This window comes from Polypterus senegalus, chromosome 1 (genome assembly GCF_016835505.1).
Source record: "Polypterus senegalus isolate Bchr_013 chromosome 1, ASM1683550v1, whole genome shotgun sequence".
In the NCBI taxonomy this organism is placed as follows: Eukaryota; Metazoa; Chordata; class Cladistia; order Polypteriformes; family Polypteridae; genus Polypterus; species Polypterus senegalus.
This window is the reverse complement of record NC_053154.1, coordinates 222,850,967-222,877,222: the sequence shown is the minus strand read 5'-3', so window position 1 is coordinate 222,877,222 and position 26,256 is coordinate 222,850,967. Positions and strand designations below refer to the sequence as shown.

The 26,256-nt window shown below is 38.5% G+C and overlaps 1 protein-coding gene across 3 annotated transcripts; it reads left to right on the top strand.

The window, feature by feature from the left end:
* c1h10orf88 (chromosome 1 C10orf88 homolog) lies at window positions 1–26,163 on the top strand. 3 transcript variants are annotated; one of them, XM_039769374.1, is made up of 7 exons: window positions 52–68; window positions 351–617; window positions 1,566–1,769; window positions 4,992–5,064; window positions 11,729–11,929; window positions 23,620–24,086; window positions 25,187–26,163. In XM_039769374.1, exons 2-7 carry the CDS (start codon window positions 466–468, stop codon window positions 25,404–25,406), a joined length of 1,317 nt encoding a protein of 438 aa, XP_039625308.1. In that variant the 5' UTR covers window positions 52–68; window positions 351–465; the 3' UTR covers window positions 25,407–26,163. The 3 variants fall into 3 exon arrangements, with proteins under 3 accessions (XP_039625317.1, XP_039625308.1, XP_039625301.1); XM_039769383.1 differs by lacking the exon at window positions 351–617 and having other exon boundaries at window positions 1–68; XM_039769367.1 differs by lacking the exon at window positions 52–68 and having other exon boundaries at window positions 75–617.
* The last annotated feature ends 93 nt before the right edge of the window (window positions 26,164–26,256 follow it).

Below are 26,256 nucleotides of genomic sequence, written 5' to 3'. Positions count from 1 at the left end.
GGAGAAGGCAGCTATAATGCGAGGACCTGTGTTTGATGCGTTTACGTCACGAAGGCGACATTGGTTATGTGAGTTCGGGCGTGTTTAGCATTTAACTCACTTCAAGTTTATATTTTATTTTACATGAGACCGACTTTATGTAGACTATACGCAGAGAACATTTTTTAACAGTGTCATTCAGTTTTAATATTACGTTCTGGTATTAATGTGTAATTTCTGAAGTAACAATATGAACGTATAGTTTTTACGTGACAGGACGTTTAATACAGCGTACCTGTGATCAATTCAACGGTTATTGGATACGTATTTTTCTGTATTCATTTAAGTTTTGATTTTATTTTTCATTTTAGGACTGGGATATATGGTCCGTTGCAAGTTGTCATAAGAAGTGATTACAATCGCATTGCGTACAGTTAGTTTACTTTAATCTTACATTAAGAACATCGGTGTAACTCATGGTAAAGGATGCAGAACCAGTGTTTGCTGTCAAACAAGCAAGCCGTAATTTCTGTAAAATTTTCCTGGAATTGTACATCGGAAGAGGATTTTTGGGGTCACTTGGTTTTGGCAAACAATCCTACGGAATTTTCTGAAGCGACAAGTGACACGTCAGATCTGTAAGCACCTTTTATACAATTGATATACAGACTGATAATGCAAAATATCCGTGTGTAATTGTTCCATTGATAATATTGAGTGCCACGTCTAATCTGCGCGACAAAATTACCAATTTGTACAAAAGAATCTTGATCCTACCTATTTTAACTGTTAAATACTTTTCTTCGCCGAGGTCGTTTTTGACCCTCTGCTGTTTTTGGAACATCACATTTTTTTTCTTTGGCTGGGTGTGTTTTCATCAGTTACTCTGGTTTTGTCAGTTGTCTCGGATATACGTACGCACGGTTTGGTTTCCTCTCTAATCGTGTACTTTAGAAATACATTGCATTAGTTCTTGGACCGACATCATTATTCCTGGCCAGTACTCAGTGCTGTCAGGTAGGCATTCCTACCCAGCAACCCTGAACCCAGAAAATGGCTAGATTGATGTGTAAGGAAATGGATAGAATGTGCAAATGAATGTGTCTTTATTGAAATTCAGTTTATAAAAACCTAAGTGAATTTATTGTTTTGCTGTTATGAGCTTCATCTAAAAAGTAAATCTTTTTTTATAATAAAAATCTTACTCACTGAGACAGAGTAAGTTCAAAAATCTTGCTTATGTTTTCTTTTATAAAGCACCATTATTTAAAAAATGACAGTTTGAAAATCAGTTCATCAGGTTTAACAATTCACTCAGTTTAAGAGCTTTTTATCTAATCTCTTTCCTTATAAAAAAAAAAATAACAGCACTAATGAAAAAGATTACTGGAGTTCAACACCTTTACTGTCATTTTGTAATGAATAATGAGCACTCCTTTGGCGTCAGTTTTTTCACTGAATTGAGAGTTAACATTTTTTGCACATGTGGATGTTCAGGACTTTGTTTTAAAGCTTACAATACATATGTGATGAGTTTTTTTAGTTGATTAATTTTATTATTGTGTATCTTGTTTTTTATTTAACAGGTCAGAGTTATTAATCATACAACAACCTCAAGACAATGAAACAGGCATTCCCTGTGTAGTGCACTTGCAATGCATCCCACAGGCTGGGATTGAAATAGTCTGCCTTCATGTAGTGAGCCAGGCACGGACCATGGAAGTGTATTCATCCTCCGAGTACTGTGGCACATGTCGAGGTGAACCAGTGCACACTTCGCAAGACAACTGGTATATATCTTTTCTTTTCTCTTATGCATAGATGCTTGAATAATTGTAAGGTTTTCACAAACTCACTTAGAAAAACTGCATATAGAACAAGAGCCAGTGTCTCCTGAAAAGTTTGTATTGAATGGAGAAGATTATTTTTACTCTTTTACTGAATTGCCTGGTACTTTTTAGCACCCAATTGCTTTTTGGGTTGTTATTTAGGGAAATAAATTAGCTATGTCCTAAAAAAAAAAATGAATGATTAGTTCACAAATAACTTGGTTCAATAATTTGGGAACAGTTACTGTCCTTGTAAGTATAGCTAATCCTTAAGGCTTTTAGAAGTTATAAGACAGTTGATAAATTGATTAGAAGTAACATGGTGTTCTTCCATTAAAAATCATTCCAGCAGGGCTTCTTATTTAATAAAAATATTGTCCCAAGACATCTTAAAAGTTGCATCCCAATAAAATGGAATATAGCACCACATGTTAACTATTAAATGTTTATTGCTTTTGGAGCCATCCCATTAACCAAGCATTTTAATTTTTTTTTACAATTTTTCACCATTCACTAGCATTTAAAGTTGAATATTTCTTATTTGTTGAAGATTGCATGAAGATTGATTGTTGCATTGTTCGTTTCATATTTTTATTTTAAATAAAGTAAACTCCAAAATATGACCTTTTGTTGAAATTCTAAATAAAACTTGTGTGACCATTCTTTTCTAACTTTAAAGGCAGTTGTTCATAAGCATGTTAGTTGGTGATTTCAATTTGTATAATAGAGTACGGTTAACAATTGTTTAAATTGTGTAATTCTTTATGTGGCAACATTTGTTAGGCCTAATGCGTCACAGCTTCCCAGTTTGAATTTTGGATGATTCAGCTTCTATGAGAACTTTGCACATTCTTACTTTGGTTGTGTGAATTTTTTTGAATACTTGGCATTCCACACACTTCTTATGTATGTGTATTTTGGTGCTACTAGTCAGCCTTAATTAGAACAGCATCATTGTATGTGTGGTGTACTCTGCAGTGGTGGCAGGGTAATTCTGTTTTGTGTGATTGTTTTATATTTATATGTATAGATTTCCATTTTGCAAATGTACTTCAGAGGAAACTGTAGGGGCTTTGCATTTTTAGAACATAGGAGGAAACCACCTATAGAAGTGCACAGAATTGTTCATTTTCTATATGGCTTTGGTTTTTTTAAAAAAATGTATGTAAGCAACATACTTTTGGAATTGCTTTGCTCAATAGAAGAGGCCTATAGTGTATTGTGATTGGGATAGCAGTGTAGTATGTGAGTGGTGATCTCATGATGTCATGTTAAATGAGAAGTAAGGTTATTTTTAACACTGGTTTCCAGAATTTGATTTGGTTGTGTTGCTTTGATTAGCCACCATGGAAGCACAACAACTATTTTCATATTTTTATCTTTTTTTTAATCTCTTAATAGTAGAAATCATTGCAACTTCCTTCATTTAGGCAGATTGGTTGATAATTTGGTGTCAGACCTATTGGAGGTATCTGTTTAAACTTTCTTCAGAATGCTTTTGTTGCCCACATTACAAAAAAAGGGTTAGAAATTAGAAACAAGTTAATGTTGTGCAACCTGTATATTAACACTTATTTTCAATTGATGAGTGGTGTATTCTCCCATTTTCCTTTCTGACTGAGAACAAATTCTGTGCATTCTGTAAAGTAAAATCCATTTTTGTTACATAGGTTTCTAATCTATGTTTGGATTATTTTTATGTTTCCTCTTATTGCTTATCATTAACTTGTAACTACTATGTAAGAAATTAGAATGTTTATAAATTACTATTGTAGTTATTTTAATGCTGCTATGAAATCCTCATTTAATCAAAACCAGTCCTTAACCTTTGTTTTGAAAAAGAATTAGGAATTATCTTATGAACAGTCATAACAGAACTGTACATTTCATTTTATATGCTTGCATATAGTCATGGTGCTAAAATAACTGGGTTTGCTAAGCAGTGTGCCTGTCTTCAGGACAATGGTTTGAGGAACCCTAAGCCTGCATAAGTATATAATACAGTGTAGATTTACTCATATGGGTCAGTGTTGTGTATAATGCCAAAATACGAAAGAACACAGTCATTTTTATAAGAATGTTGCAACTGGTTAGTGTTTTGGACAGGCTTAAAAAAAATCATTGGAAGTTATTCACATGTGCATTCATGTGTATATACAATATATAATTCAAAGTTGACTGACTCCTTCACTCACTCACTTATCCACAAAAACACTATTTCCCGATTAGGTAAAAAGCTGAAATTTGACATTATGGTACATCTTGCCCAGTAGGTATCTGGTAGGAAGTCTCCTAAACTGGAAGTACCTGACAATTGCATTGTCTCGTTTATGGTTCTGTGTTGGATAAATTAAACTAGTAAACAGTTCTTTTTAAAAGTTTTGTAAAAAGCCATAACTTTGACTCGTTGTATCTCATTAGAGAGTGAACCCCTTTTGTCGACTGATATGGCATGCACAACTGAAGTGATTTCAAACTGTACTTAAGTAATTCTTACAAAATAATATATATTGCCATTATATACAAAAGTGTATTTTGTCATAGTATTGCTTGATTACTTTGGTAGAAGCTATAGTGTAATATCAAAAGAGGCTTGTTTGACTGATAAATTGTTTCAACTTGACCATATGTCTAGGAACAATAATATGTGTCTTTTTTTTTGCAAATAGTGGCCACAGTAAATTCTAAAAATCAATACATTACTTTACACTTTTATTCAACTCAAGACTTCTTATGTAACAACTCAAAGATGAAAATAAAGACCCACGCAAAAAAGACAGAATTTCTAACTTAACACTACAAAATACAGTAATGGATTGTCAATACTACTCTAATATGAATTATATCTGAATATAAGATCAATTTTAATTCACACAGAAAGCCAGGATAATGAAAGGTGTAATATTTAATATTATCTTAAACATAAAAATAACAAAACCAAACAGTTTTGATAAATACTTTCTTTAATGAGCTGTTGGATAAAATAATCTTTTTTTTAACATTCTTTAGCTATATACATCTGCAAATAAACAAAAAATACATTCTTAAGTGTTATTCAGTGAGAAAAGTCAAAATGGATGTTTTTTCCTAGCACTGTCTTGGTGGTCAAATTCCATCAGACACAGTGTTACACTGCTGTGTCTTTATGTATACATAACTGTGTTATTTCTGTTCTTGTTGCAGTGTTAAAGAAAATGTACTGTTGTATAAGAAAAATATACGTCTTGATTCACCTACAAATTCCTGTGAAATTAAGGTTAGTCTTTTTTATGATACAAAATACTGTCTTGCAATAAATATAAAGAAAGTTTTGTTGCTTGACTATTTTCTCTGGAAATGTACAGTACCCTGGTAACTACTGTAGAATAGCTAACATGATATAAAGTAAATGCATATTTGTATTTAACAGGTCTTTTTGAATGTACAAATTAGAGAGCAGAATGATGTTAATTTGCACCTGTTATATACATAGATCATTATGAATATAAATTATTTTGATTTCAAGGTTTCATTACAATGTGTGTTTAGTTTATTACTGATAACTTACTACTACTTAGTCAGATCAGAAAACATTTCCCATAGTTATATAGAAAGCAAAGAAGGAGAAAGTTTTAACCTTAAGTAATCAGTCCGAGATACTGAAATATCCACAAAGGTTTTCATTTTTATAACATGTTCAGTTGAAAAAGAAACGTTGGATAAGTGCCTGCTAGATTTGTAAAATTTGAACTGAGAATTTTTTCCTTGTAATGTTAATTTCACATTTTTTTTCTAGTTTTATATCAAATCATCATATTGAGCATGACTGCCATCCAGGCTCACATCAAAGCTGGAGCCTGTATGATATATTGCTTTCGCCTGTCCTCCTATTGTGCGTGATGTCACACTTATTAAGGCATGTTATGACTCTCTTTGGTTCTGGCACTTGTCTAGGAGGCATTTTGTGATCTTTACTGCAAAAAGCTTTTATTGAAGAATTTTTCACAAATGTGTTGTTTATACTTGCTCATACTGACAGTACAGTTGAAGTCGAAGGTACATCTTTTTTTATATTTTAAGATACTACTTTTCGGGATGAGAGTGAATTGTCAAAACAGATGTGACTGTTGCACCATCATCTTCTTTGTTTAGTTCAAAATAACACCTATCTTTATATGACTTGTTTTTACTTGTCTTACTATTTAACTGTGACTAATTGCAGGATCTGTGTGGTGATTGTTCAGCAGAATATTATCTAATGAGTTGATTTTCAGAGTTTTGAAAAGTTTTTAATGAGAACACAACTTGACACCTGGTGCAGTGTTTTAGGTAGAGGTGTTTCCTCTCTGGCTTTAATAACATCAAATGATCTCATCTAAAAGAAAGATTAGTTTTTTATAGCTGTCTGGTTCTGCAAATTTCCCAGTTTGTAGGGATTTGGCAGACTAGTCAAGGCTAAAATTTTGAAAGTACCAAAAGTTTATGCATGATGCCTATTGCTTTATTGTCTCTTTTTATCACCAAAAAAAAAAAACCAGAGTATTATTGTCATTCTAATAAGTACAGAGTCTAGTACAGGTTGAGCATCCCTAATTCTAAACTGAAACTATTTTTTCTCTTATGATAGTGTAGGAGTCAATGTAGGGCTGAAAGAATTGGCATCTGTTTTTGTGAAAATATAAATCGCAAAATTTGTATTCAAAGCAAACAATGTGTCACACCCCATTAAAACGAGGTAAAAAGAACTTCCGTTAAGAGAGTTGTTATAGAAGAGCCATAGGAGGTGCAGATTCCAGTACTCGAAACACCCAAATCAGTAAATGTGCCTAATGACACCAGTAGAAGCACAGCGGACGGTTCATAGCATCCACCTTCTACCTGCACATCTAAACGACAATATTGGCAACTGATTGATCGGAGCATCTCTGATATAAACATTATTACAGTTGAATGCATTTTAATTTTGTGTTGTGATTTTTATGATCTGATGTGGAGTGAAACCTTTAGATGTTTAGCACTAGAATCCCTGAGGTCTACAAAAATATTCCCTCCCACCTTCTCATCGGCGCCTTTATTTGCAAATGTGTCAATCAGCGCAAACAGTAAGCAGCCTGCTGTCCCATCCCCCACTGAGGCAGCTGAAGTCAAGTCGGACACAAAATTCTCAGAACTGGTCTCTTTATCTGGCAGTTAAGGGTCTGGAATTGTATAGAGTAAATAATATATTGTTATTTGGAATACGTACATTTTATATGTGTTCCATGTCTACAACAATCTGCGTAAATGTAGGATATGCAGGAAATGCGAGGCAAGAAATATTGAACACATAACTAAAACAGAAGCTTTTTTCATGTTATAGTAATAATGACAAAATGCTGATGTGTAATGTGTGAAGACGGAAGTCCAAATATCAAATAAACAGTTTCAGAAAAGACAAAACAAGTGTGCTTTTATTCAAGAATACAACAGAAGAAAAATAGTTTATTCAATTTACATGCTGCTGTCAATGTGTAAATGCCAAAGCCCAAATATCAATTGACGCAAAGCAGACATGTCCGCTTGGCTAGTGCAGAAGTAAGAATGGCTGCCTCAAAGTTGTGGGTTCAATCCCCGGTCCTCCGCGTTCTTACCATGTTGAGTAATCAGCTGCTATTGTTATTACTATTATATAGTAAAAACATATATTTGATTTGAGACTAAAACCTGGTGTAAATTTTCGCTACTTGTAAAAGATAGCTTTTTTTTTTTTTATTCTGTTTTATTCTCTCAGTCACATTCACATGGTACAACGAAATTGCCTCTCCCTCTCACTCGTTTCCCTAGAGCAGCGCTTGTACCTTAGTACAACCTTTATGCAAGTGTAACACATTCAAGAAAACAAATGTGGTCAGTGCTAACACTTCTGTAATGGTAAACTATTGTTTATAATATATTAACTTATTAACTGTCTGTGAATAATTTTCAGGATGTGTGCATTCATAATTTGCATCAGTATCACATGTTAATTTTCCTTTTTTATCACTATCATTTTGTGCATAATAGTCTAGTATTCAAAACACTTAAAATTTTCTATTTTTCAGTCCTACATTTTTACTTGATCTTATTTAATTTGCAAAATTTCTTGTTCACTTATATCACTGAAAGTACCAGCTAAGTAAAGTGCATGCTGGGAGTGTAGATAGGTAGATACTTTGTTAATCCCAAGGGGAAATTTACATAATCTAGCAGCAGCATACTGATAAAACCAATATTAAATTAAAGATTGATAACAATGAAATATAACAGACAGACAATAATTTTGTATAATATTAACATTTACTCCCCCTGGGTGGAATTGAAGAGTCACATAGTGTGGGGGAGGAACGATCTCCTCAGTCTGTCAGTGGAGGAGGACAGTGACAGCAGTCTGTCTGTTATTGACAGGAGCTTGCTCAGCGCACTTCGCTCTGCCACTGATGTCAAACTGTCCAACTCTGTGCCTACAATAGAGCCTGCATTCCTCACCAGTTTGTCCAGGTGTGAGGCATCCCTCTTCTTTATGCTGCCTCCTCAGCACACCACCGCGTAGAGGAGGGCGCTCGCCACAACCGCCTGATAGAACATCTGCAGCATCTTATTGCAGATGTTGAAAGACGCCAGCCTTCTAAGGAAGTATAGTCGGCTCTGTCCTTTCTTACACAGCGCATCAGTATTGACAGTCCAGTCCAATTTATCATCCAGCTGCACTCCCAGGTATTTATAGGTCTGCACCCTCTGCACACAGTCACCTCTGATGATCACGGGGTCCTAAAATCCACCACCAGCTCCTTTTTTTTGCTGGCGTTTAGTTGTTTGGTGTGGTTTGAGTCGCACCATTTAACAAAGTCTTTGATTAGTTTCCTATACTTCTCCTCCTGCCCACTTGTGATGCAGCCCATGATAGCAGTGTCGTCTGCAAACCTTTGCACATGGCAGGACTTTGAGTTGTATTGGAAGTCTGATGTATATAGGCTGAACAGGACCAGAGAAAGTACAGTCCCCTGTGGCGCTCCTGTGTTGCTGACCACAGTGTCAGACCTGCAGTTCCCAAGACACACATACTGAGGTCTGTCTTTAAGATAGTCCACGATCCATGCCACCAGGTATGAATCTACTCCCATTTCTGTCAGCTTGTCCCTGAGGAGCAGAGGTTGGATGGTGTTGAAGGCGCTAGAGAAGTCCAGAAACATAATTCTTACAGCACCACTGCCTCTGTCCAAATGGAAGAGGGATCGGTGTAGCATGTAGATGGTGGCATCCTCCGCTCTCACCTTCTCCTGGTATGCGAACTGCAGAGGGTCGAGGGCGTGGTGGACCTGTGGCCTTAGTGTTGAAGCAGCAGCCTGTCCATAGTCTTCATCACATGTGACGTCAGAGCGACAGGCCAGAGGTCGCTCAGCTCACTAGGACGTGATACCTTTGGGACTGGGGTGATGCAAGATGTTTTCCAAAGCCTTGGGACTCTCCCCTGTTCCAGGCTCAGGTTGAAGATGAGCTGTAGAGGATTCCCCAGCTCCAACGCACAGGCCTTCAGCAGTGGAGATACTCCATCTTGACCCGCTGCTTTGCTAGCACAAAGTCTCCTCAGCTCTCTGCTTACCTGGGCTGCTGAAATTGTGGGTTGGGGAAACTCTCTCCTATGCTGGTATCAGCGGAAGAATGGGTGGAGGGTGCAGTACTCTGAGGTGAGAGTGGGTTAGGGTGGTCAAACCTGTTGAAGAAGTTGTTCATCTGGTTTGCTCTCTCCACGTCTCTCTCAATGGTGGCACCCCGCTTCGAGATGCAGCCAGTGATGATCTTCATCCTGTCCCACACTTCCTTCATGCTGTTATTTTGCAACTTGTACTCCAGCTTTCTCATGTACTGTTCCTTCGCTGTCCTGATCTGAACTCTGAGTTCCTTCTGCACGTGCTTGAGCTCATGCTTATCACCGCCTTTAAAAGCTCTTTTCTTCTGGTTCAAAAGGCCCTTGATGTCACTTGTAATCCATGGCTTGTTGTTAGCATAGCAGCGTACAGTTCTTACTGGAACTACAATGTCCATACAGAAGTTGATGTAGTCAGTAGTGCAGTCAACAGCCTCTTCAATATTCTCACTATGTGACCCCTGCAGGATAACCATCTGTTTGTGTGTGTGTATGATTTCAGTCCAAACAAGAACATCATGCAAGTGGGAGCTACCACTTCCCTTCACACAGACACAGCAAACAAACAGAGATGGGGCAAGGTCAGCAGCCTGGTTATAATGTTCCCTGTGTCACCCCTCGGGCACGGAGAGGCTGCAGACTTGATGTTGACTGGGTGGTGCTACAAACCTGTGGGGCACTGCCTCAGCGACAGACAAGCAGCACTTGACAGACACGTCTATTGTGTTTCGTTGTGCAGCCCCATTGAAAAGGGTCTCAAAAGAGCATGGAAGCCTCACAGTATATACGTGTATATGTGTGTGTTATATAAATAAATTAAATGCATGTCTGGCATCCACAAGAGGACTGGAATGTCCAATAAACAAAGGCAACAAGAAGTACAAAGAAAATGGGAGGTAAGGGCTAGCATATCTGTTAAAGAGAGGTTCCTAAATGCACAACGTTATCAAAACAGATGGACTTCTTATTGTGCCTGTTTTACTAAATAACCACTTCACTGTTGTAGTCTAATATAATCCTTGTATAATATAATCCTTGTATATGGAGCCTAAATCTAATTTTAAAGATCAAAGTAGTCCTAAAACATACTTAGCTCTTAATACATAAAAATGTGGAATATTCATGGTATCTTTATTTAGTGTAATGTTATTATTTGGACAGTCCAGGCCAGACATGTGATTTCTCAGTTTTTAATAAATTTGAAAAAACCTCAAGTAAACTTTTTTCACATTGTCATTATGGGGTGTTGTGTGTAGAATTCTGAGGAAAAAAATGAATTTAATCCATTTTGGAATAAGGCTGTAACATAACAAAATGTGGAAAAAGTGATGCGTTGTGTATACTTTCCAGATGAACTGTATACTGAATGGCTCACATGCTATTCCTTAATATTTTAAATATGTTTTAAATTGTAAATGTTAATATTAAAGATCAATCTAAATGTATTATATAACTTATTGTTGCCATCCTCCAAGGTCCCCCATTTTTTAATCATTTCTTACTTTAGAAATTTTCAGTTAAAGCATATTTTTTTTAAATAAATCTATTGTGCATATAATCACTGTTTCATATTTAAAAATTTGAAAAAAAAACTTTCCATATTTGGTTGTGTTTTAACTTTTCATCGCAGAAGTGTCCTAAAGTGTCAAACTGAATTCAGTGTACAGATTTCTATCATTAATCATGTTTTTTGTACAATGCTATATCTTTCAATAAACTTCACCAAATTATGTTTTTATCATTTTCACTGGCTTTGAAATACTTGGACTGTTTAGAGAATGTGCATCTACAAAGAAATATTTTCCTTTTAAATTATTTATATTCATAAAGTAGAATTAATTTTCTTGCATTATTTCTTTAAATTTCACTGTTTGTGGACAGGTACTTTTTCCCTTTTGTCAATTATTTTGAACATTTCTTCAAGTAATTCAGTTTTGCTTTTCATATAATAGAAATTTGTAGGTGGAATAAAAGTCAGAGGACAACCTGAACTTTACATTAATCCAAGCTTTTTTATTTTTATTGTATGTTTATATGGAAGAAGTTGTTGTTTTGGAAAATAGGGTATACAGATTCAAAATGAGCTAACATCAAGGCCAACTATTTTTCTTTAACCAATTTATTGTAAGCAAATATAATTTTCAGGTTTAAAGAGGCCTTTTAATTTGAATTCATGGCCATCCCTTCAGTGGTCCAGAGTAACTGTTTCTGAATGACAGAGTGCTATTTTCGTTCTTTATTTTGACTGACAGAGTGCTATTTTGTTCCCTTATTTTAGTTACTTTCACTCCGAGAGAAGACAAATGTTGCTATTAATAAAATTGTTGTGGAAACAGCACCTGTTAAAGCTATGAAGAGTTCTTCTGCAGCTGGTGTGAGTATAGATCTTAAACGTGTGCAAAACATGATGGAATCCATGGGAACTAGACTCTCTCCTGGAGCACAGCACCTTATGGACATGGTACAGTTTCAGCAGAAGGTTGGTGAGAGCCTTTCTCTTTATTTCTTTACAGACACCTGACTAGATTATGAATGCTAAATTGAATAATTATATGTGTGATTTATGTTTTGACTGGCATGATGGCTGTATTGTTTTTACTATCCTATGCCATTCCTATTGGAGAAAAGTAATATATGCAGTATATACACTGCTCACAAAAATTAAAGGAACACTTTAAAGAAACACATTAGATACATCAGATCTCAATATGAAGTTGGATATCTATACAAATAACGACAGGGCAATGTCTTAGGAACAAAAGGATGCCAAGTCTTTTAATGGAAATAAAAGTTTTCTGCCTACAGAGGGCTCAATTGTGTAGACACCCTAAAATCAGAGTGAAATGAAGATGTGGCAGGCTAGTCCATTTTTTCAAAACTTAATTTCTGCTACTCAAAATGCTTTTCAGTATCTTGTGTGGCCCCCACAAGCTTGTATGCATGCTTGACAACGTCGGGGCATGCTCCTAATGAGACGACGGATGGTGTCTTGTGGCATTTCCTCCCAGATCTGTATGAGGGCATCCCTGAGCTGTTGTACAGTCTGAGGAGCAACCTGGCGCCTAATGGACCGAAACATAATGTCCCACAGATGTTCTATTGGGTTTAAGTCAGGGGATTGTGAAGGCCATTCAATTGTTTCAATTCCTTCATCCTCCAGGTACTGCCTGCATACTCTTGCCACATGAGGCCGGGCATTGTCGTGCATTAGGAGGAAACCAGGACCTACTGCACCAGCGTAGGGTCTGACAATGGGTCCAAGGATTTCATCCTGATACCTAATGGCAGTCAAGATGCCGTTGTCTAGCCTGTAGAGGTCTGTGAGTCGCTCCATGGATATGCCTCCAAGATCATCACTGACCCACCACCAAACCAGTCATGCTAAACGATGTTACAGGCAGCATAATATTCTCCACGGCTTCTCCTGACCCTTTCACGTTTTCACATATACTCAGGGTGAACCTGCTCTCATCTGTGAAAAGCACAGGACGCCAGTGGTGGACCTGCCAATTCTGGTATTCTATGGCAAATGCCAATTGAGCTCCCGGTGCTGTGCAGTGAGCACAGGCGCAGTAGACATTTGGGCCCTCAGGCAACCCTCATGAAGTCTGTTTCTGATTGTTTGGTCAGAGACATTCACACCAGTGGCCTGCTGGAGGTCATTTTGTAGGGCTCTGGCAGTGCTCATCCTGTTCCTCCTTGCCCAAAGTGGCAGATACTGGTCCTGCTGATGGGTTATGGACCTTCTATGGCCCTCTCCAGCTCTCCTAGAGTAACTGCTTGTCTCCTAGAATCTCCTCCATGCCCTTGAGACTGTGCAGGAGACACAGCAAACCTTCTGGCAATGACACGTATTGATGTGCCATCCTGGAGAAGTTGGACTACCTGTGCAACCTCTGTAGGGTCCAGGTATCACCTCGTGCTACCAGTAGTGACACTGACTGTAGCCAAATGCAAAACTAGTGAAGAAACAGTCAGAAAAGATGAGGAGGGAAAAATGTCAGTGGCCTCCACCTGTTAAACCATTCCTGTTTTGGGGTCATCTCATTGTTGCCCCTCTAGTGCATCTGTTGTTAATTTCATTAACACCACAGCAGCTGAAACTGATTAACAACCCCCCTCTGCTACTTAACTGACCAGATTAATATCCCATAAGTTTCATTGACTTTATGCTATACTCTGATTAAAAAGTGTTCCTTTAATTCTTTTGAGCAGTATATATATATATATATATATGCAGTGTGTGTATATATATATATATATATATATATATATATATATAACACACACACACACACACACAATGAAAATCGTTTAACACGAAACGGAGGGGACTGAAATATTTTTTCATGTTAAAAGAATTTCGTGTTAAAGGATATTACAAAAAAAACATACAGTATATTCAACAAAATTAAGTTTATTAGAGTACATTTTATTTACATAGATATGTATATATGCATGTATTTAATAAAAATCAATGAAACAAAAACATTCACAAGAACTAGCATTAAAGGTCCTGATATGGGAGCATTCTGAGATCTCGCTTGTTTGAACCAAACAAGTAAAGCCGTCTCTAAATCCTTGTGCTTGGCCGTTCTCATCCATTTTCGCTCTGGCTTACTCCATTCAAACATTTACATAATTTGCTCTCTTTTTTTAATTATTGTTGATAATGTAGAGTTAGCAATATCAAAATCTTTACAGATTTCCATTTTCGTCTTCTGTTTTTGATCAACAGCCTTAAGAAGCTCCATCTTCATTTTAAGCGAAATAGCAGTTTGCTTTCCCCCTGAGCTCTTTGCCATTGTGCTTGTAAAAAAATTCTTCTAAAACAGAAAAAAAAACGCAAATCAAACTCACTGATTTTTACTCACACTGTGATGTACTCGTCACCGAATTCCAAAGCCAACTGATGAGAGATGAGATGTTTTTGTGTGGCGTTTGTAGGGGTGGAGGGTGAAAGTAGCTTAGATAAAGAAAATTGGCTCGTGTCACAGGCTATTCCGAGGGTATTTCAAAGCCAAGTTAGCCTCCTTTCTACGAAACATGTGAAACCACGTCTCTTTCATTTCACACCCCTCTTAAATCTCGCCTGCGCGGCTGGTGTTTCCGTATTTTGTTCATTCCCAGAAGGGAAATCTTTTCGTATTAAGCGATTTTCGTTTCGTGTTAAGAGAAAAAAAAATGCATGAAAATACATAGTAGTTTGTCGGGACCGTTGTATTATTTTGTGTTAACCGATATTTCGTCTTAAGCGTTTTCGCGTTAAACGTATTTCACTGTGTGTGTGTATATATATATATATATATATATATATATATATATATACACACACACACACACATTATTCTATCATGGCCGAAATTATCGTCACCCCTGGAATTTTCCCAGCAAATGCACCATTTCTCCGAGAAAATTGTTGGAATTACAAATGTTTTGGTATACACGTTTATTTCCTTATGTGCATTGGAACAACACAAAAAAACTGAGAAAAAAAGCCAAATCTGACATCATGTCACACAGAACTCCAAAAATGGGTTGGACAAATTTATTGGCACCTTTTCAAAATTGTGGGTTAATCATTTTATTTCAAGCATATGATGCTCGTTTGAACTCACCTGTGGCAAGAAATGGGTACTGGCAATGTAGCAATCAAGAAGAAAAGTTGACTCAACCTTTCTGTTGTGTATCCGAGTGTGCCACACTAAGCATGGAGAACACAAAGAAGAGCAGAGAATTGTCTGAGGACTTGAGAACAAAAATTGTGGAAAAATATCAACAATCTCAAGGCTACAAGTCCATCTCCAGAGATCTTTATGTTCCTTTGTCCACTGTGCGCAACGTAATCAAGAAGTTCACAACACACGGCACTGTAGGTAATCTCCCTGGACGTGGATGGAAGAGAAAAATTGATAAAAGACTGCAACAAAGGATAGTCCGAATGGTGAATAAACGGCCCCAATCAACTTCAAAACATATTCAAGCTGATCTGCAGACTCGGGGTGCAACTGTGTCAGCTCGAACTATCCATCAACATCTGAACGCTATGGTAGAAGAGCCAGGAGGACCCCACTGCTGACACAGAAACATAAAAATACCAGACTGGAGTTTCCCAAAATGTACTTGAGGAAGTCAAAATTCTTCTGTGCGAACGTCTTGTGGACAGATGAGACCACGGTAGAGCTTTTTGGTAAAGCTCATCATTCCACTGTTTACAGAAAACGGAATGAGGCCTACGAAGGAAAGAACACAGTACCTACAGTCAAACATGGAGGTTCTAAGATGTTTTGGGGATGTTTTGCTGTCTCTGGCACTGGATGCCTTTGCTGTGAGCAAGGCATCATGAAATCTGAAGACTGCTAAAAGATATTGGGGCACAATGTAGGGCCCAGTGTCAGAAAGCTGGGTCTGCGTCAGAGGTCATGGGTGTTCCAGCAGGACAATGACCCCAAACATACCTCTAAAAGCACCCAGAAATGGTTGAAGACAAAGCGCTGGAGAGTTCTGAAGTGGCCAGCAATGAGTCCAGATCTAAATCCGATTGAACACTTATGGAGAGATCTCACAATTGCTGTTGGGAGAAGGCGCCCTTCAAATCTGAGAGACCTTGAGTAGTTAAAAAAAGAAGAGTGGTCAGAAATTCCATTTGAGAGTTGTAACAAGCTTGTTGATGGTTATAGGAAGCGCTTGATTTCAGTTACTTTTTCCAAAGGGTGTGCAACCAAATATTAAGTTAAGGGTGCCAATAATTTTGTCCAGCCCGGTTTTTGAGTTTTGTGTGAAATGATGTCAGATTTGGCTTTTTTTCTCTGTTTTATGTGTTGTTCCAAGGCACATAAAGGAAATAAACATGTGTATACCAAAACATTTGTAATTGCAACAATTTTCTGGGAAAATTCCAGGGGTGCCGATAATTTCGGCCATGACTGTATATATACAGTACACCCCCAAAATTCGCAGGGGTTACGTTCCTAGAGTACCCGCGAATTGTGAAAAACTGCCTGCTATATCCTAACTACAGGGTCACTGGGGTCTGCTGGAGCCAATCCCAGCCAACATAGGACACAAGCCAGGAAACAAACCCCGGGCAGGGTGCGCGCGCACACACACATACACTAAGCACACCCTAGGGACAATTTAGGATCGCCAATGCACCTAACCTGCATGTCTTTGAACTTTGGGAGGAAACCGGAGTACCTGGAGGGAACCCACGCAGACACAGGGAGAACATAAAAACTCCGCGCAGGGAGGACCCGGAAAGTGAACCCGGGTCTCCTAACTGCGAGGCAGGAGCGCTACCCACTGCGCCACCGTGCCGCCCACACAAATATACCTGTTGGGCAAAGAGACAGTTTGCACTTTTAAGTTTGTGTATCATGAGAAATACACTAAATAACCTGGTCAATAAAAGCTAAAAAATATCAAAACTTGATCAGTCTTAGAAAGATTTACATATATATTGCATTTAGAAGGTTTTCAGACCATTACAATGGACACAGACTTTATAATAATCTTCTTTTGGCTGCTCCTGTTAGGGGTCGCCACAGTGGACCATCTTCTTCCATATCTTTCTATCCTCTGCATCTTGTTCTGTTACACCCATCACCTGCATGTCCTCTCTCACCACATCCATAAACCTTCTCTTAGGCCTTCATCTTTTCCTCTTGCCTGGCAGCTCTATCCTTGGCATCCTTCTCCCAATATACTCTGCATCTCTCCTCTGCACATGTCCAAACCAGCACAATCTCTCCTCTCTGACTTTGTCTCCCAACCGTCCAATGAGTTGACCCTCTACTGTACTCATTTCTAATCCTGTCCATCCTCGTCACACCCAATGCAAATCTTAGCATATTTAACCCTGCTACCTCCAGCTCTGTCTCCTGCTTTCTAGTCAGTGCCACCATTTCCAACCCACATAACATAGCTAGTCTCACTACTGTCCTGTAGACCTTCCCTTTCACTCTTGCTAATAACTGTCTGTCACAAATCACTCTTGTCACTCTTCTCCACCCAGCCTACACTCTCTTTTTCACCTCTCTTCCACAATCCCAATTACTCTGTACTGTTGATCCCAAGCATTTAAACTCATTCACCTTCACCAACTGTACTCCTTGCATCCTCACCATTCCACTGACCTCTCATTTACACACATGTGTTCTGTCTTGTTCCTGCTGATCTTCATTCCTCTCCTCTCTAGAGCATATCTCCACCTCTCCTGGGTCTCCTCAACCTGCTCCCTACTAATGCTACAGATCACAGTGTCATCAGCAAAAATCATAGTCCATGGGGACTCGTGTCTAATCTCGTCCGTCACCCTGTCCATCACCATTGCAAAAAAGAAAGGGCACAGAGCCGATCCCTGATGTAATCCCACCTCCACCTTGAATGCATCCGTCTCTCCTAACCCGGACATCACCATGGTCACACTTCCCTAGTACATATCCTGTATAGCTCTTACATACTTCTCTGCCACTCCTGACTTCCTCATACAATACCACAACTCCTCTCGAGGCACCCTGTCATATGCTTTCTTCATGTCCACAAAGATGCAATGCAACTACTTCTGGCCTTCTCTGTACTTCTCCATCAATACCCTCAGAGCAAACATTGCATCTGTGGTGCTCTAACGTGGCATGAAACCATACTGCTGCTCAATAATCATCACTTCATTTCTTAACCTAGCTTCCACAACTCTTTCACATAACTTCATGCTGTGGCTCATCAATTTTATGCCCCTATAGTTACTACAGTCATGCACATCCCCCTTATTCTTGAATATCGGCACCAGTACACTTCTTCTCCACTCCTCAGGCATCCTCTCACTTTCCAAGATTCCATTAAACAATCTGGTTAAAAACTCCACTACCATCTCTCCTAAACACCTCCATCCTTCTACAGGTATGTCATCTGGACCAATGGCTTTTCCATTCCTTCATCCTCTTCATAGCTTTCCTTACTTCCTCCTTGCTAATTTGTTGCACTTCCTGATTCACTATCTCCACATCATCCAGCCTGTTTGCTCTCTCTCGTTCTCATCATTCAACAGCCTCTCAAAGTACTCTTTCCATCTGCTCAACACACTCTTCTCGCTTGTGAGTTCGTTTCCATCTTTATTCTTTATCACCCCAACCTGCTGCACATCTTTCCCAGCTAGGTCCCTGTGCCTAGCCAATTGGTACTGGTCCTTTTCTCCCTCCTTAGTGCCCAAACTCTCATACAACTCATCATATGCCTTTTCTTTAGTCTTCACCACCTCTTTCTTCACCTTGTGCCTTATCTCCTTGTACTCTTGACTGCTTTATGCATCTCTCTGACTATCCCACTTCTTCTTTACTATCCTCTTCCTTTCCTGTACTTCCTCATTCCACCACCAGGTTTCCTTTTCCTCCTTCCTCTGTCCAAATGTCACACCAAGCACCCTTATTGCTATCACCCTTTCACTACCACCCAGTGCCTGTCTCACCTTCTCCCTAAACTCAACCTAGCAGTCTTCCTTTTTCAAATTCCACCATTTGATCCTTGGCTCTGCCTTCACTGTCTTCCTCTGCTTGATCTCCAATGTCATCCCTCCTATGCTGCTTAACCATACTTTCCCCTGCCACCACTTTGCAGTCTTCAATCTCCAATACCCTCTTCTGCATAGGATGTAATCTACCTATGTGCATTTTCCTCCACTCTTGTACGTAACCCTTTGTTCCTCCCTCTTCTTAAAATACGTATTCACCACAGCCATATCCATCCTTCTGGCAAAATCCACTATCCTCTGACCTTCTTCATTCCACTCCTTGACACCATACCTAACCATCACCTCCTCGTCTCCTCTGTTCCCTTCACCAATATGTCCATTGAAATCCGATCCAATCACCACTTTCTGTCACTTGGGTATGCTGTTCATCACTTCATCCAACTCACTCCAAAAATATTCTTTCTCATCCATTGCACACCCAACTTGCAGTGCATATGCACTAACAACATTCATCATCACACCTCCAATTTCCAGCTTGATAATCATTACTCTGTCTGACACTCTTTTTCACCTCCAAAACACTCTTGACATACTGTTCCTTCAGAATAACCCCTACTCCATTTCTCCTCCTATCCACACCATGATAGACCAATTTGAATCTACCTCCGATCCACCTAGCCTTACTCCCCTTCAATTTAGTCTCTTGCACGCCCAATATATCAACCTTCCTTCTCTCCATCATATCTGCTAACTCTCTGCCCTTACCAGTCATACTGCCAACATTCAAAGTTCTTACCCTCAGTTCCACTCTCTTTACCTTCCTCCTCTCCTACTGCCTCCGGACACGTCTCCCCCCTCTTCTTCTCCTTCTTCAGCCAACAGTAGCCCAATTTCCGCCATCACCCTGTTGACTAACAGTACTGGTGGCGATCGTTGTTAACCTGGGGCTCGACCTATCTGGTATGGAAATTTGTATTATTGTCCGCATATTGATTTGGCAAAATTTTACACCGGATGCCCTTCCTGGCACAAAGAAATACACTGGTTTGTGCATCCCCTGTGGCTGAGTTACAGACTTTATAATAATACATTTTATTTATATAGAACCTTTCCCATGCTCAAGGAGCTTAATGGAATACTTAATCTAAATTTTGCTTGAGTTTAACATATTCTTTCACAGTGATATACCTCACAAATTAATAATGAAATGTGTACTTTTTCAGCCTTGGACATATGTAATTTTGAGCCACACTCGTTTTATCTGATACAGGTGCATTACATAGTCTTTTACTGCATGGACAAGGACAACCTCAATACACCAGATATTTGCTTTCTCTGTAATTTTAGTCTTGCAATCTCTTTATTAGCATGCAGATTTGGAAGTTTGTGGATTTGTAATTTTTTTCTGTCTACTAGGGTTCATTTAATTTATATAACTAAGTACAGTGTGCCATTCAACAGAATTTCTTTATATTGATTCAAATAGCCGTAGTGGAGAATTCAGCATATTGAATGAAAATGGCATTTTGACACAATTTTAATTAAATCCATGCTGCTAAATAAAAAACAGTGTTATCAAAAAGCAATTTCATCAGCAAGACTTTAAAGCAAATTTCATGTTATGGCAAGTTTGTTTGGTCTTCCTATCATAATTCTTTAGAAAAGAGAAGAGAAGGGAAGAGCAGGCTCGATAGCAAAGACATTTTGTTAATTCTTAGATATTATTTCCATGCACAAATGGTATTGTGACAAGTACAGACTATGATAAGCAGGAGAGACAGTGCTAGATAGCTTCAGTGGTTGTACTTTTTATAAACACTGACAAAAACAGTAAATCACAGAGAAATAAAAAAGATCAGATATAGTAAAAAGTTTAAAAGTATACAGGTGGTAGCAAATGTAGAGAGAAACATATATGGGAGATTCAAATGTAAAAAACATCTAGTGTATAGTCAGGATATTGGCTTACGCATTGAAACTGATTATGGTAGTACTTTTGCAACCTATATTCCATTTTGATTAAATGATAAAGTTTGAAGTCTTTATCTGTATAACTCTAGATGAGACTGGCATCAAGAAAAATAGAGAAAAACAAACACTGCCATTAAAACAGGATTCCATGAATGTTTCAAAATAGTGGAAATTGTCAGTCTTTAGTTGTGTGCAAATATAGCTGTCCCAGTAATCATAATATCCTTCATTATTTTATGGGAAACTACTAAATTCTAAAGCATAAACCATACTTTTAAGTTTGTATACAAGTATGTTTGTGAATTTTTAGAAAATGCCAATATAGATAAATGCAAAAATGTACACATTCTCATTCATACATATAACACATGGTACAGTAGAACATTAGGTCTTTTTACGAAATATGCTTAACAATGTGTGTTGTTTAATTATGAACTACAGTAATCCCTCCTCGATCACGGGGATTGCGTTCCAGAACCCACCGCGATAGGTGAAAATCCACGAAGTAGAAACCTTATGTTTGTATGGTTATTTTTATATATTTTAAGCCCTTATAAACTCTCCCACACTGTTTATAAATATTCCCCGCACAGGTATACAGCATAAACCCTTTGTATTCTCTTAGATATTAGGTAAGATTCATTGAAATTATGTATGTAAACACATTGTTTATATACAGTAAAACCTAAATATTATTTTAAAGATATCGAGCGTCTCTAATATCACATATGTTACAGCCATTATGATAGACAGGCCACCAGCAATAAATACGTACAATGCAAGAAAAATTCTATACAAATGTGTGTACAGTGAAACTAAACATACGTACATGTACTAAGTACTGTAAGTAGAAAATTAATTATGGTTACTCACCAACAATGACATGATGACTTGTCCGATAACGATGAGTTTAGTTTTACTGCACAACAAAGGAGAGCGTTACAGCTCTTCTAAAGGGGCCTCTTCAGGAGACTGTGTAGCACCGCCGTTGTTCTTCTTCCGGCAGTCTTCAATCCAAATCCCTAAAGCAGATTCCATCCAGACTACTGCCTTATTACATCCACTTACAACATGTTTTGCATCCTGGTTAAAAGGACACTGCGGCCTTAGATCTTATATTCCTTTCCTACTTTTTAAATAAAAAGAATCGTAGCCTCATTGATGCCGTAATGGCGCCCTACAGCGGTGTAGCTTTTCCCTTTCTTCAGCATATCCAAACCTTTTACCTTTTTGGCAATCGTTAACATCTTCCGTTGACACTTGGGCACGTCCCCTGAAGCAGCAGCAGGAGCAGATCGTTTTGGTGCCATAATGAAGGGCTTGACTATGCACAAAGATAAACACAAAAGAGCACAAAATTTGTTATGAACAGAATCGGTGACAAAGGCGGAGTCCAGCTCTCGCTGGGAATGGGTTCGACTTACTGCCGGCAATGCGGACCAAGCTCTGACACCGGTTGTACAGGGACCGAACAGCTTCTTATCAGGGGGTCCAGTACCCCATACTCCCGGAGCGCCCCCCCATAGGATTCCCCGAGGGACACGGTCGAATGCCTTTTCCAAGTCCACAAAACACATGCAGACTGGTTGGGCAAACTCCCATGCACCCTCCAGGATTCTGCTAAGGGTGTTGAGCTTGTCAACTGTTCCGCGACCACGACGAAAAACCACACTGTTCCTCCTGAATCTGAGGTTCGACTATCCGACGGACCCTCCTCTCCAGAACGCCCGAATAGACTTTTCCAGGGAGGCTGAGGAGTGTGATCCCTCTGTAGTTGGAAAACACCCTCCGGTCCCCCTTTTTAAAGAGGGGGACCACCACCCCGGTCTGCCAATCCAGAGGCACTTTCCCCGATCCCCAGGCTCTGCTTCCTCATTGGAAGGCATGTTAGTGGGATTGAGGAGGTCTTCGAAGTACTCCCCCCACCGACCCACAATGTCTCGAGTCGAGGTCGGCAGCACACCATCCCTACCATATATGGTGTTGACACTGCACTGCTTCCCTCTCCTGAGACGCAAGACAGTGGACCAGAATCTCCTCGAAGTAGTTTTCCATGGCCTTCCCAAATTCCTCCCATGCCCGAGTTTTTGCCTCAGCAACCACCGAAGCCACATTCCGCTTGGCCTGTCAATACCTATTAGCTGCCTCCAGAGTCCCACAGGACAAAAGGGTCCGGTAGGACTCCTAGTTCAGCTTGACGGCATCCCTCACCGCCGGTGTCCACTAACTAAAACATACTTTTGGACCAGTTTGCTTTAGCTTTAAAATAAAATTTACCAAAACACATGTAATATCCATCCATTATCCAACCCGCTATATCCTAACTACAGGGTCACGGGGGTCTGCTGGAGCCAATCACATGTAATTTGTAAAGGCTATGTCAAAAATTAATTTTGAGGGTGACAAAATTACAGCCAAGATTAAGACGTTTAATAGAGTTGTAACCTTATGTGTGTAGGTCAAGTCAAATATGTGTATGATACACCTCTGAGACACACTCTGTGCAGTAGGGATGTTCCAGTTAGAATGTAACATTCTGCCATGTGTTAAGCAGTGTTTCCCTTGGAGTCCCTTACATTTTTCCAAGTATCTCCAAAATTAACATAGATACATATTTTTTTATATTTTATGTTTCCATTGTTCAATTTCCAGTGTATTGCTGCTTATGCTAGTTAACAGCAAAATAAATGTGTTTGATATTTTGTGTGTATTTTTGTACTGAATATTTTCAGAACTCCAAGGACATGATGAGCGGTTTCCTACCACTTCTACTTGGACAAAGCCAATTTAAAGTTTGTAATAATGAAAGTATGAAGTCTGCATCCACTTTTATCACTGGCTCAACTGCTGCTGATGCAATACAAACAATTGAGCAATCTTCTGTGAAAGACTTCAGATTTGATCACACGTATGCTGAATCCAGTCCCAACACTATCGCAGAAGATGCAGGTGGAAAATTTCAAAACCATGAATGCCACAGACACCAGGTTCAAACAAATGGCATCCTTCCTTCTACAAATCATGTTAAGGAGACAAATTCTTTTCTGTGTAATCAAACTAGGGACAAACAGAATACTTCAGCTACTGAAATGTTCTCTCTGCTTCAGAGAGTGTGTGGGCAAGTACAGCAGCTACGTCTCAACAATATGCAAAGTGATTTAAAAACAGTGCCTGGTGAAGATTCATGCTTAGGATCAGAGTGAGTATTTTACTTGTAAACTGTATTTGTAAAATATTTTAATAGACTGTGCCATTTGTCTCTGTTCATTTACATTTTGGCAGTCTTAACAAAATATATTTTGTCTTTCATTTGTTGCTGTTTTTTTAAGTTTAGTTTGATTCTGTTGTGTAAAAAGTGTTCCAGTGTACATTTTTCATGTTTAGTAATTAAATTTATAATAGTTATATATCTATTGCAAGAAAAGGTGCTATATTGCGCCCGACCCGACACAGATTGACATGGGTAAAATAAACAAAATATTTATTTTTCTTCGTCTGTGGGCTACGCCTTCCTCGTACCCACAGACACAACACTGTCCCAAGCACAGTACAACAGTAACACCAAGTACTTTCTCTTCCTCCACCACTCCTCCCTGGCAGCCTCGTCCTTTTCCTCCCGATTCTGGCTGCTAAGTGGTGGTGACTGGCTCCCTTTTATTGGGTACCCGGAAGTGCTCCAGGTGCTTGATTGGCGACATCTGGCTGCACTTCCGGGTAAGGTTGAAACCAGTGCCGAAAATGGCCCAGTAGCTTCTCCTGCAGCACCCCCTGGCGGTGCCTGTAGAACCCCAGAGTTGCACAGAACTTCAACCCCCATGAAGCCCTGGGGGAGTCCGAGGCACCACTGCAACCCAGGGTGGCTGACATTTAGTGTCCAGGGGGAGATACAGGGCTTTCCACCCTTGTCCCCCTGGCAGATGTGTCCCAGCCAGGCATGGGCCCCGGCCATCCGTCACTGTACATATAGTGTATGTATACGACACTGTATATATGGTTATTTATTTTTAAATGGGACCACCTGTGATATGTGCCTTTAAAAGATGTTTTTCAGACCCGGAAAACTACAGTACACAAAAAACATTTAAGGAGCTGAATGAGTTTTATTACCTAAATGTTTTACCTTAGTTTTTTGAATTTCATTTTTCTTATACAGTTAACTTCTACTTTTGATTAATGTATCCATTTATAACTGCATAATAGTAATGTTGTATACTTATTCATGTGTACCAAAAGCTTCATTTAATTATCTGTTGTATGTAATAAGCAAATCTTTTGTCTATCTTTATTTTTGTTCTTCAGACAGGCACATTCTTGCTGTTCGGCTTTAGAAGTGGTAATTGCAAAAAAACTGGAATCAATAGAGCAGAAACTTATGGACCATATAGACCATCGCATGAAAGAGTTACAGGAAAGTCTACAAAGGACTATTTTGGCTACAAGTTTAGCTCAGAAGACTGAAGGTGTTAAAGGAGAAATTCACTGCTGCAGGTGTACAGAATTGGCTAATGAGAATGTGTAACCAAATACTGTCTTGATGCACTATACTAAAGCTGTTATTTTTGTTCCACTTGAAGCTACTTGAAATGTTGGATACACTATGGTGTTTGTGTATGTATGTATATGTATATATGTGTGTGTGTATATATATATATATATGCACAGAAGTTAAATGTAAACCTTCATCATACCTCAAGTATTTGCTTTATGTTATTAAGGTTTTTGTTATTACCTCATGTTCGTTATTAAGCCAAAGAGTTTTTCCAGGACAGTCCTCCATGTAGTATTAACATACCACTGTATGTCAGTGTTTGTTTAGAGCAGTATGCATCATTGTTCAATTTAAAAAAAGAAAAAAGTCCTCCAACCTTAATTTCTTTTTTTTTGGCCTCTGTTTATGTAAATGATAGATTTGTATATTTATTGTTCTTGGAATTATCAGAGGAAATGCAGTGCTTATTTTCTTCAACAATCGACATGTCTATTTCTAATTCTTAATGTAAAATTGCTCTTTCCTCAAACACTGTGCAATGGCCTATACTCTTTTTGGACGGTTAATATATAATTTCAGTTAGTAGTTCTAATTGGTGTCATGGAGGTTTGATTCATGCAACTAGCCTTTAACATAAGGTTTTAATTAAAAAGTGTATTGCCAGCCTATAGCATACACAACTAAAGTTTATGAAAATACAAATGTGGTACTAAGCTAATTACTATTATTGCCTGACAATAATATGAACCTTTATTTCCTGATCAAAAATGTTTTGGACTGGATTTATGTCAAAAAAAAAACATAGATAACTTGCATATATTCTAATATTTTTACATGTTATGATGATACATGCTGAATACTGAAAAATAGGTTTATCACA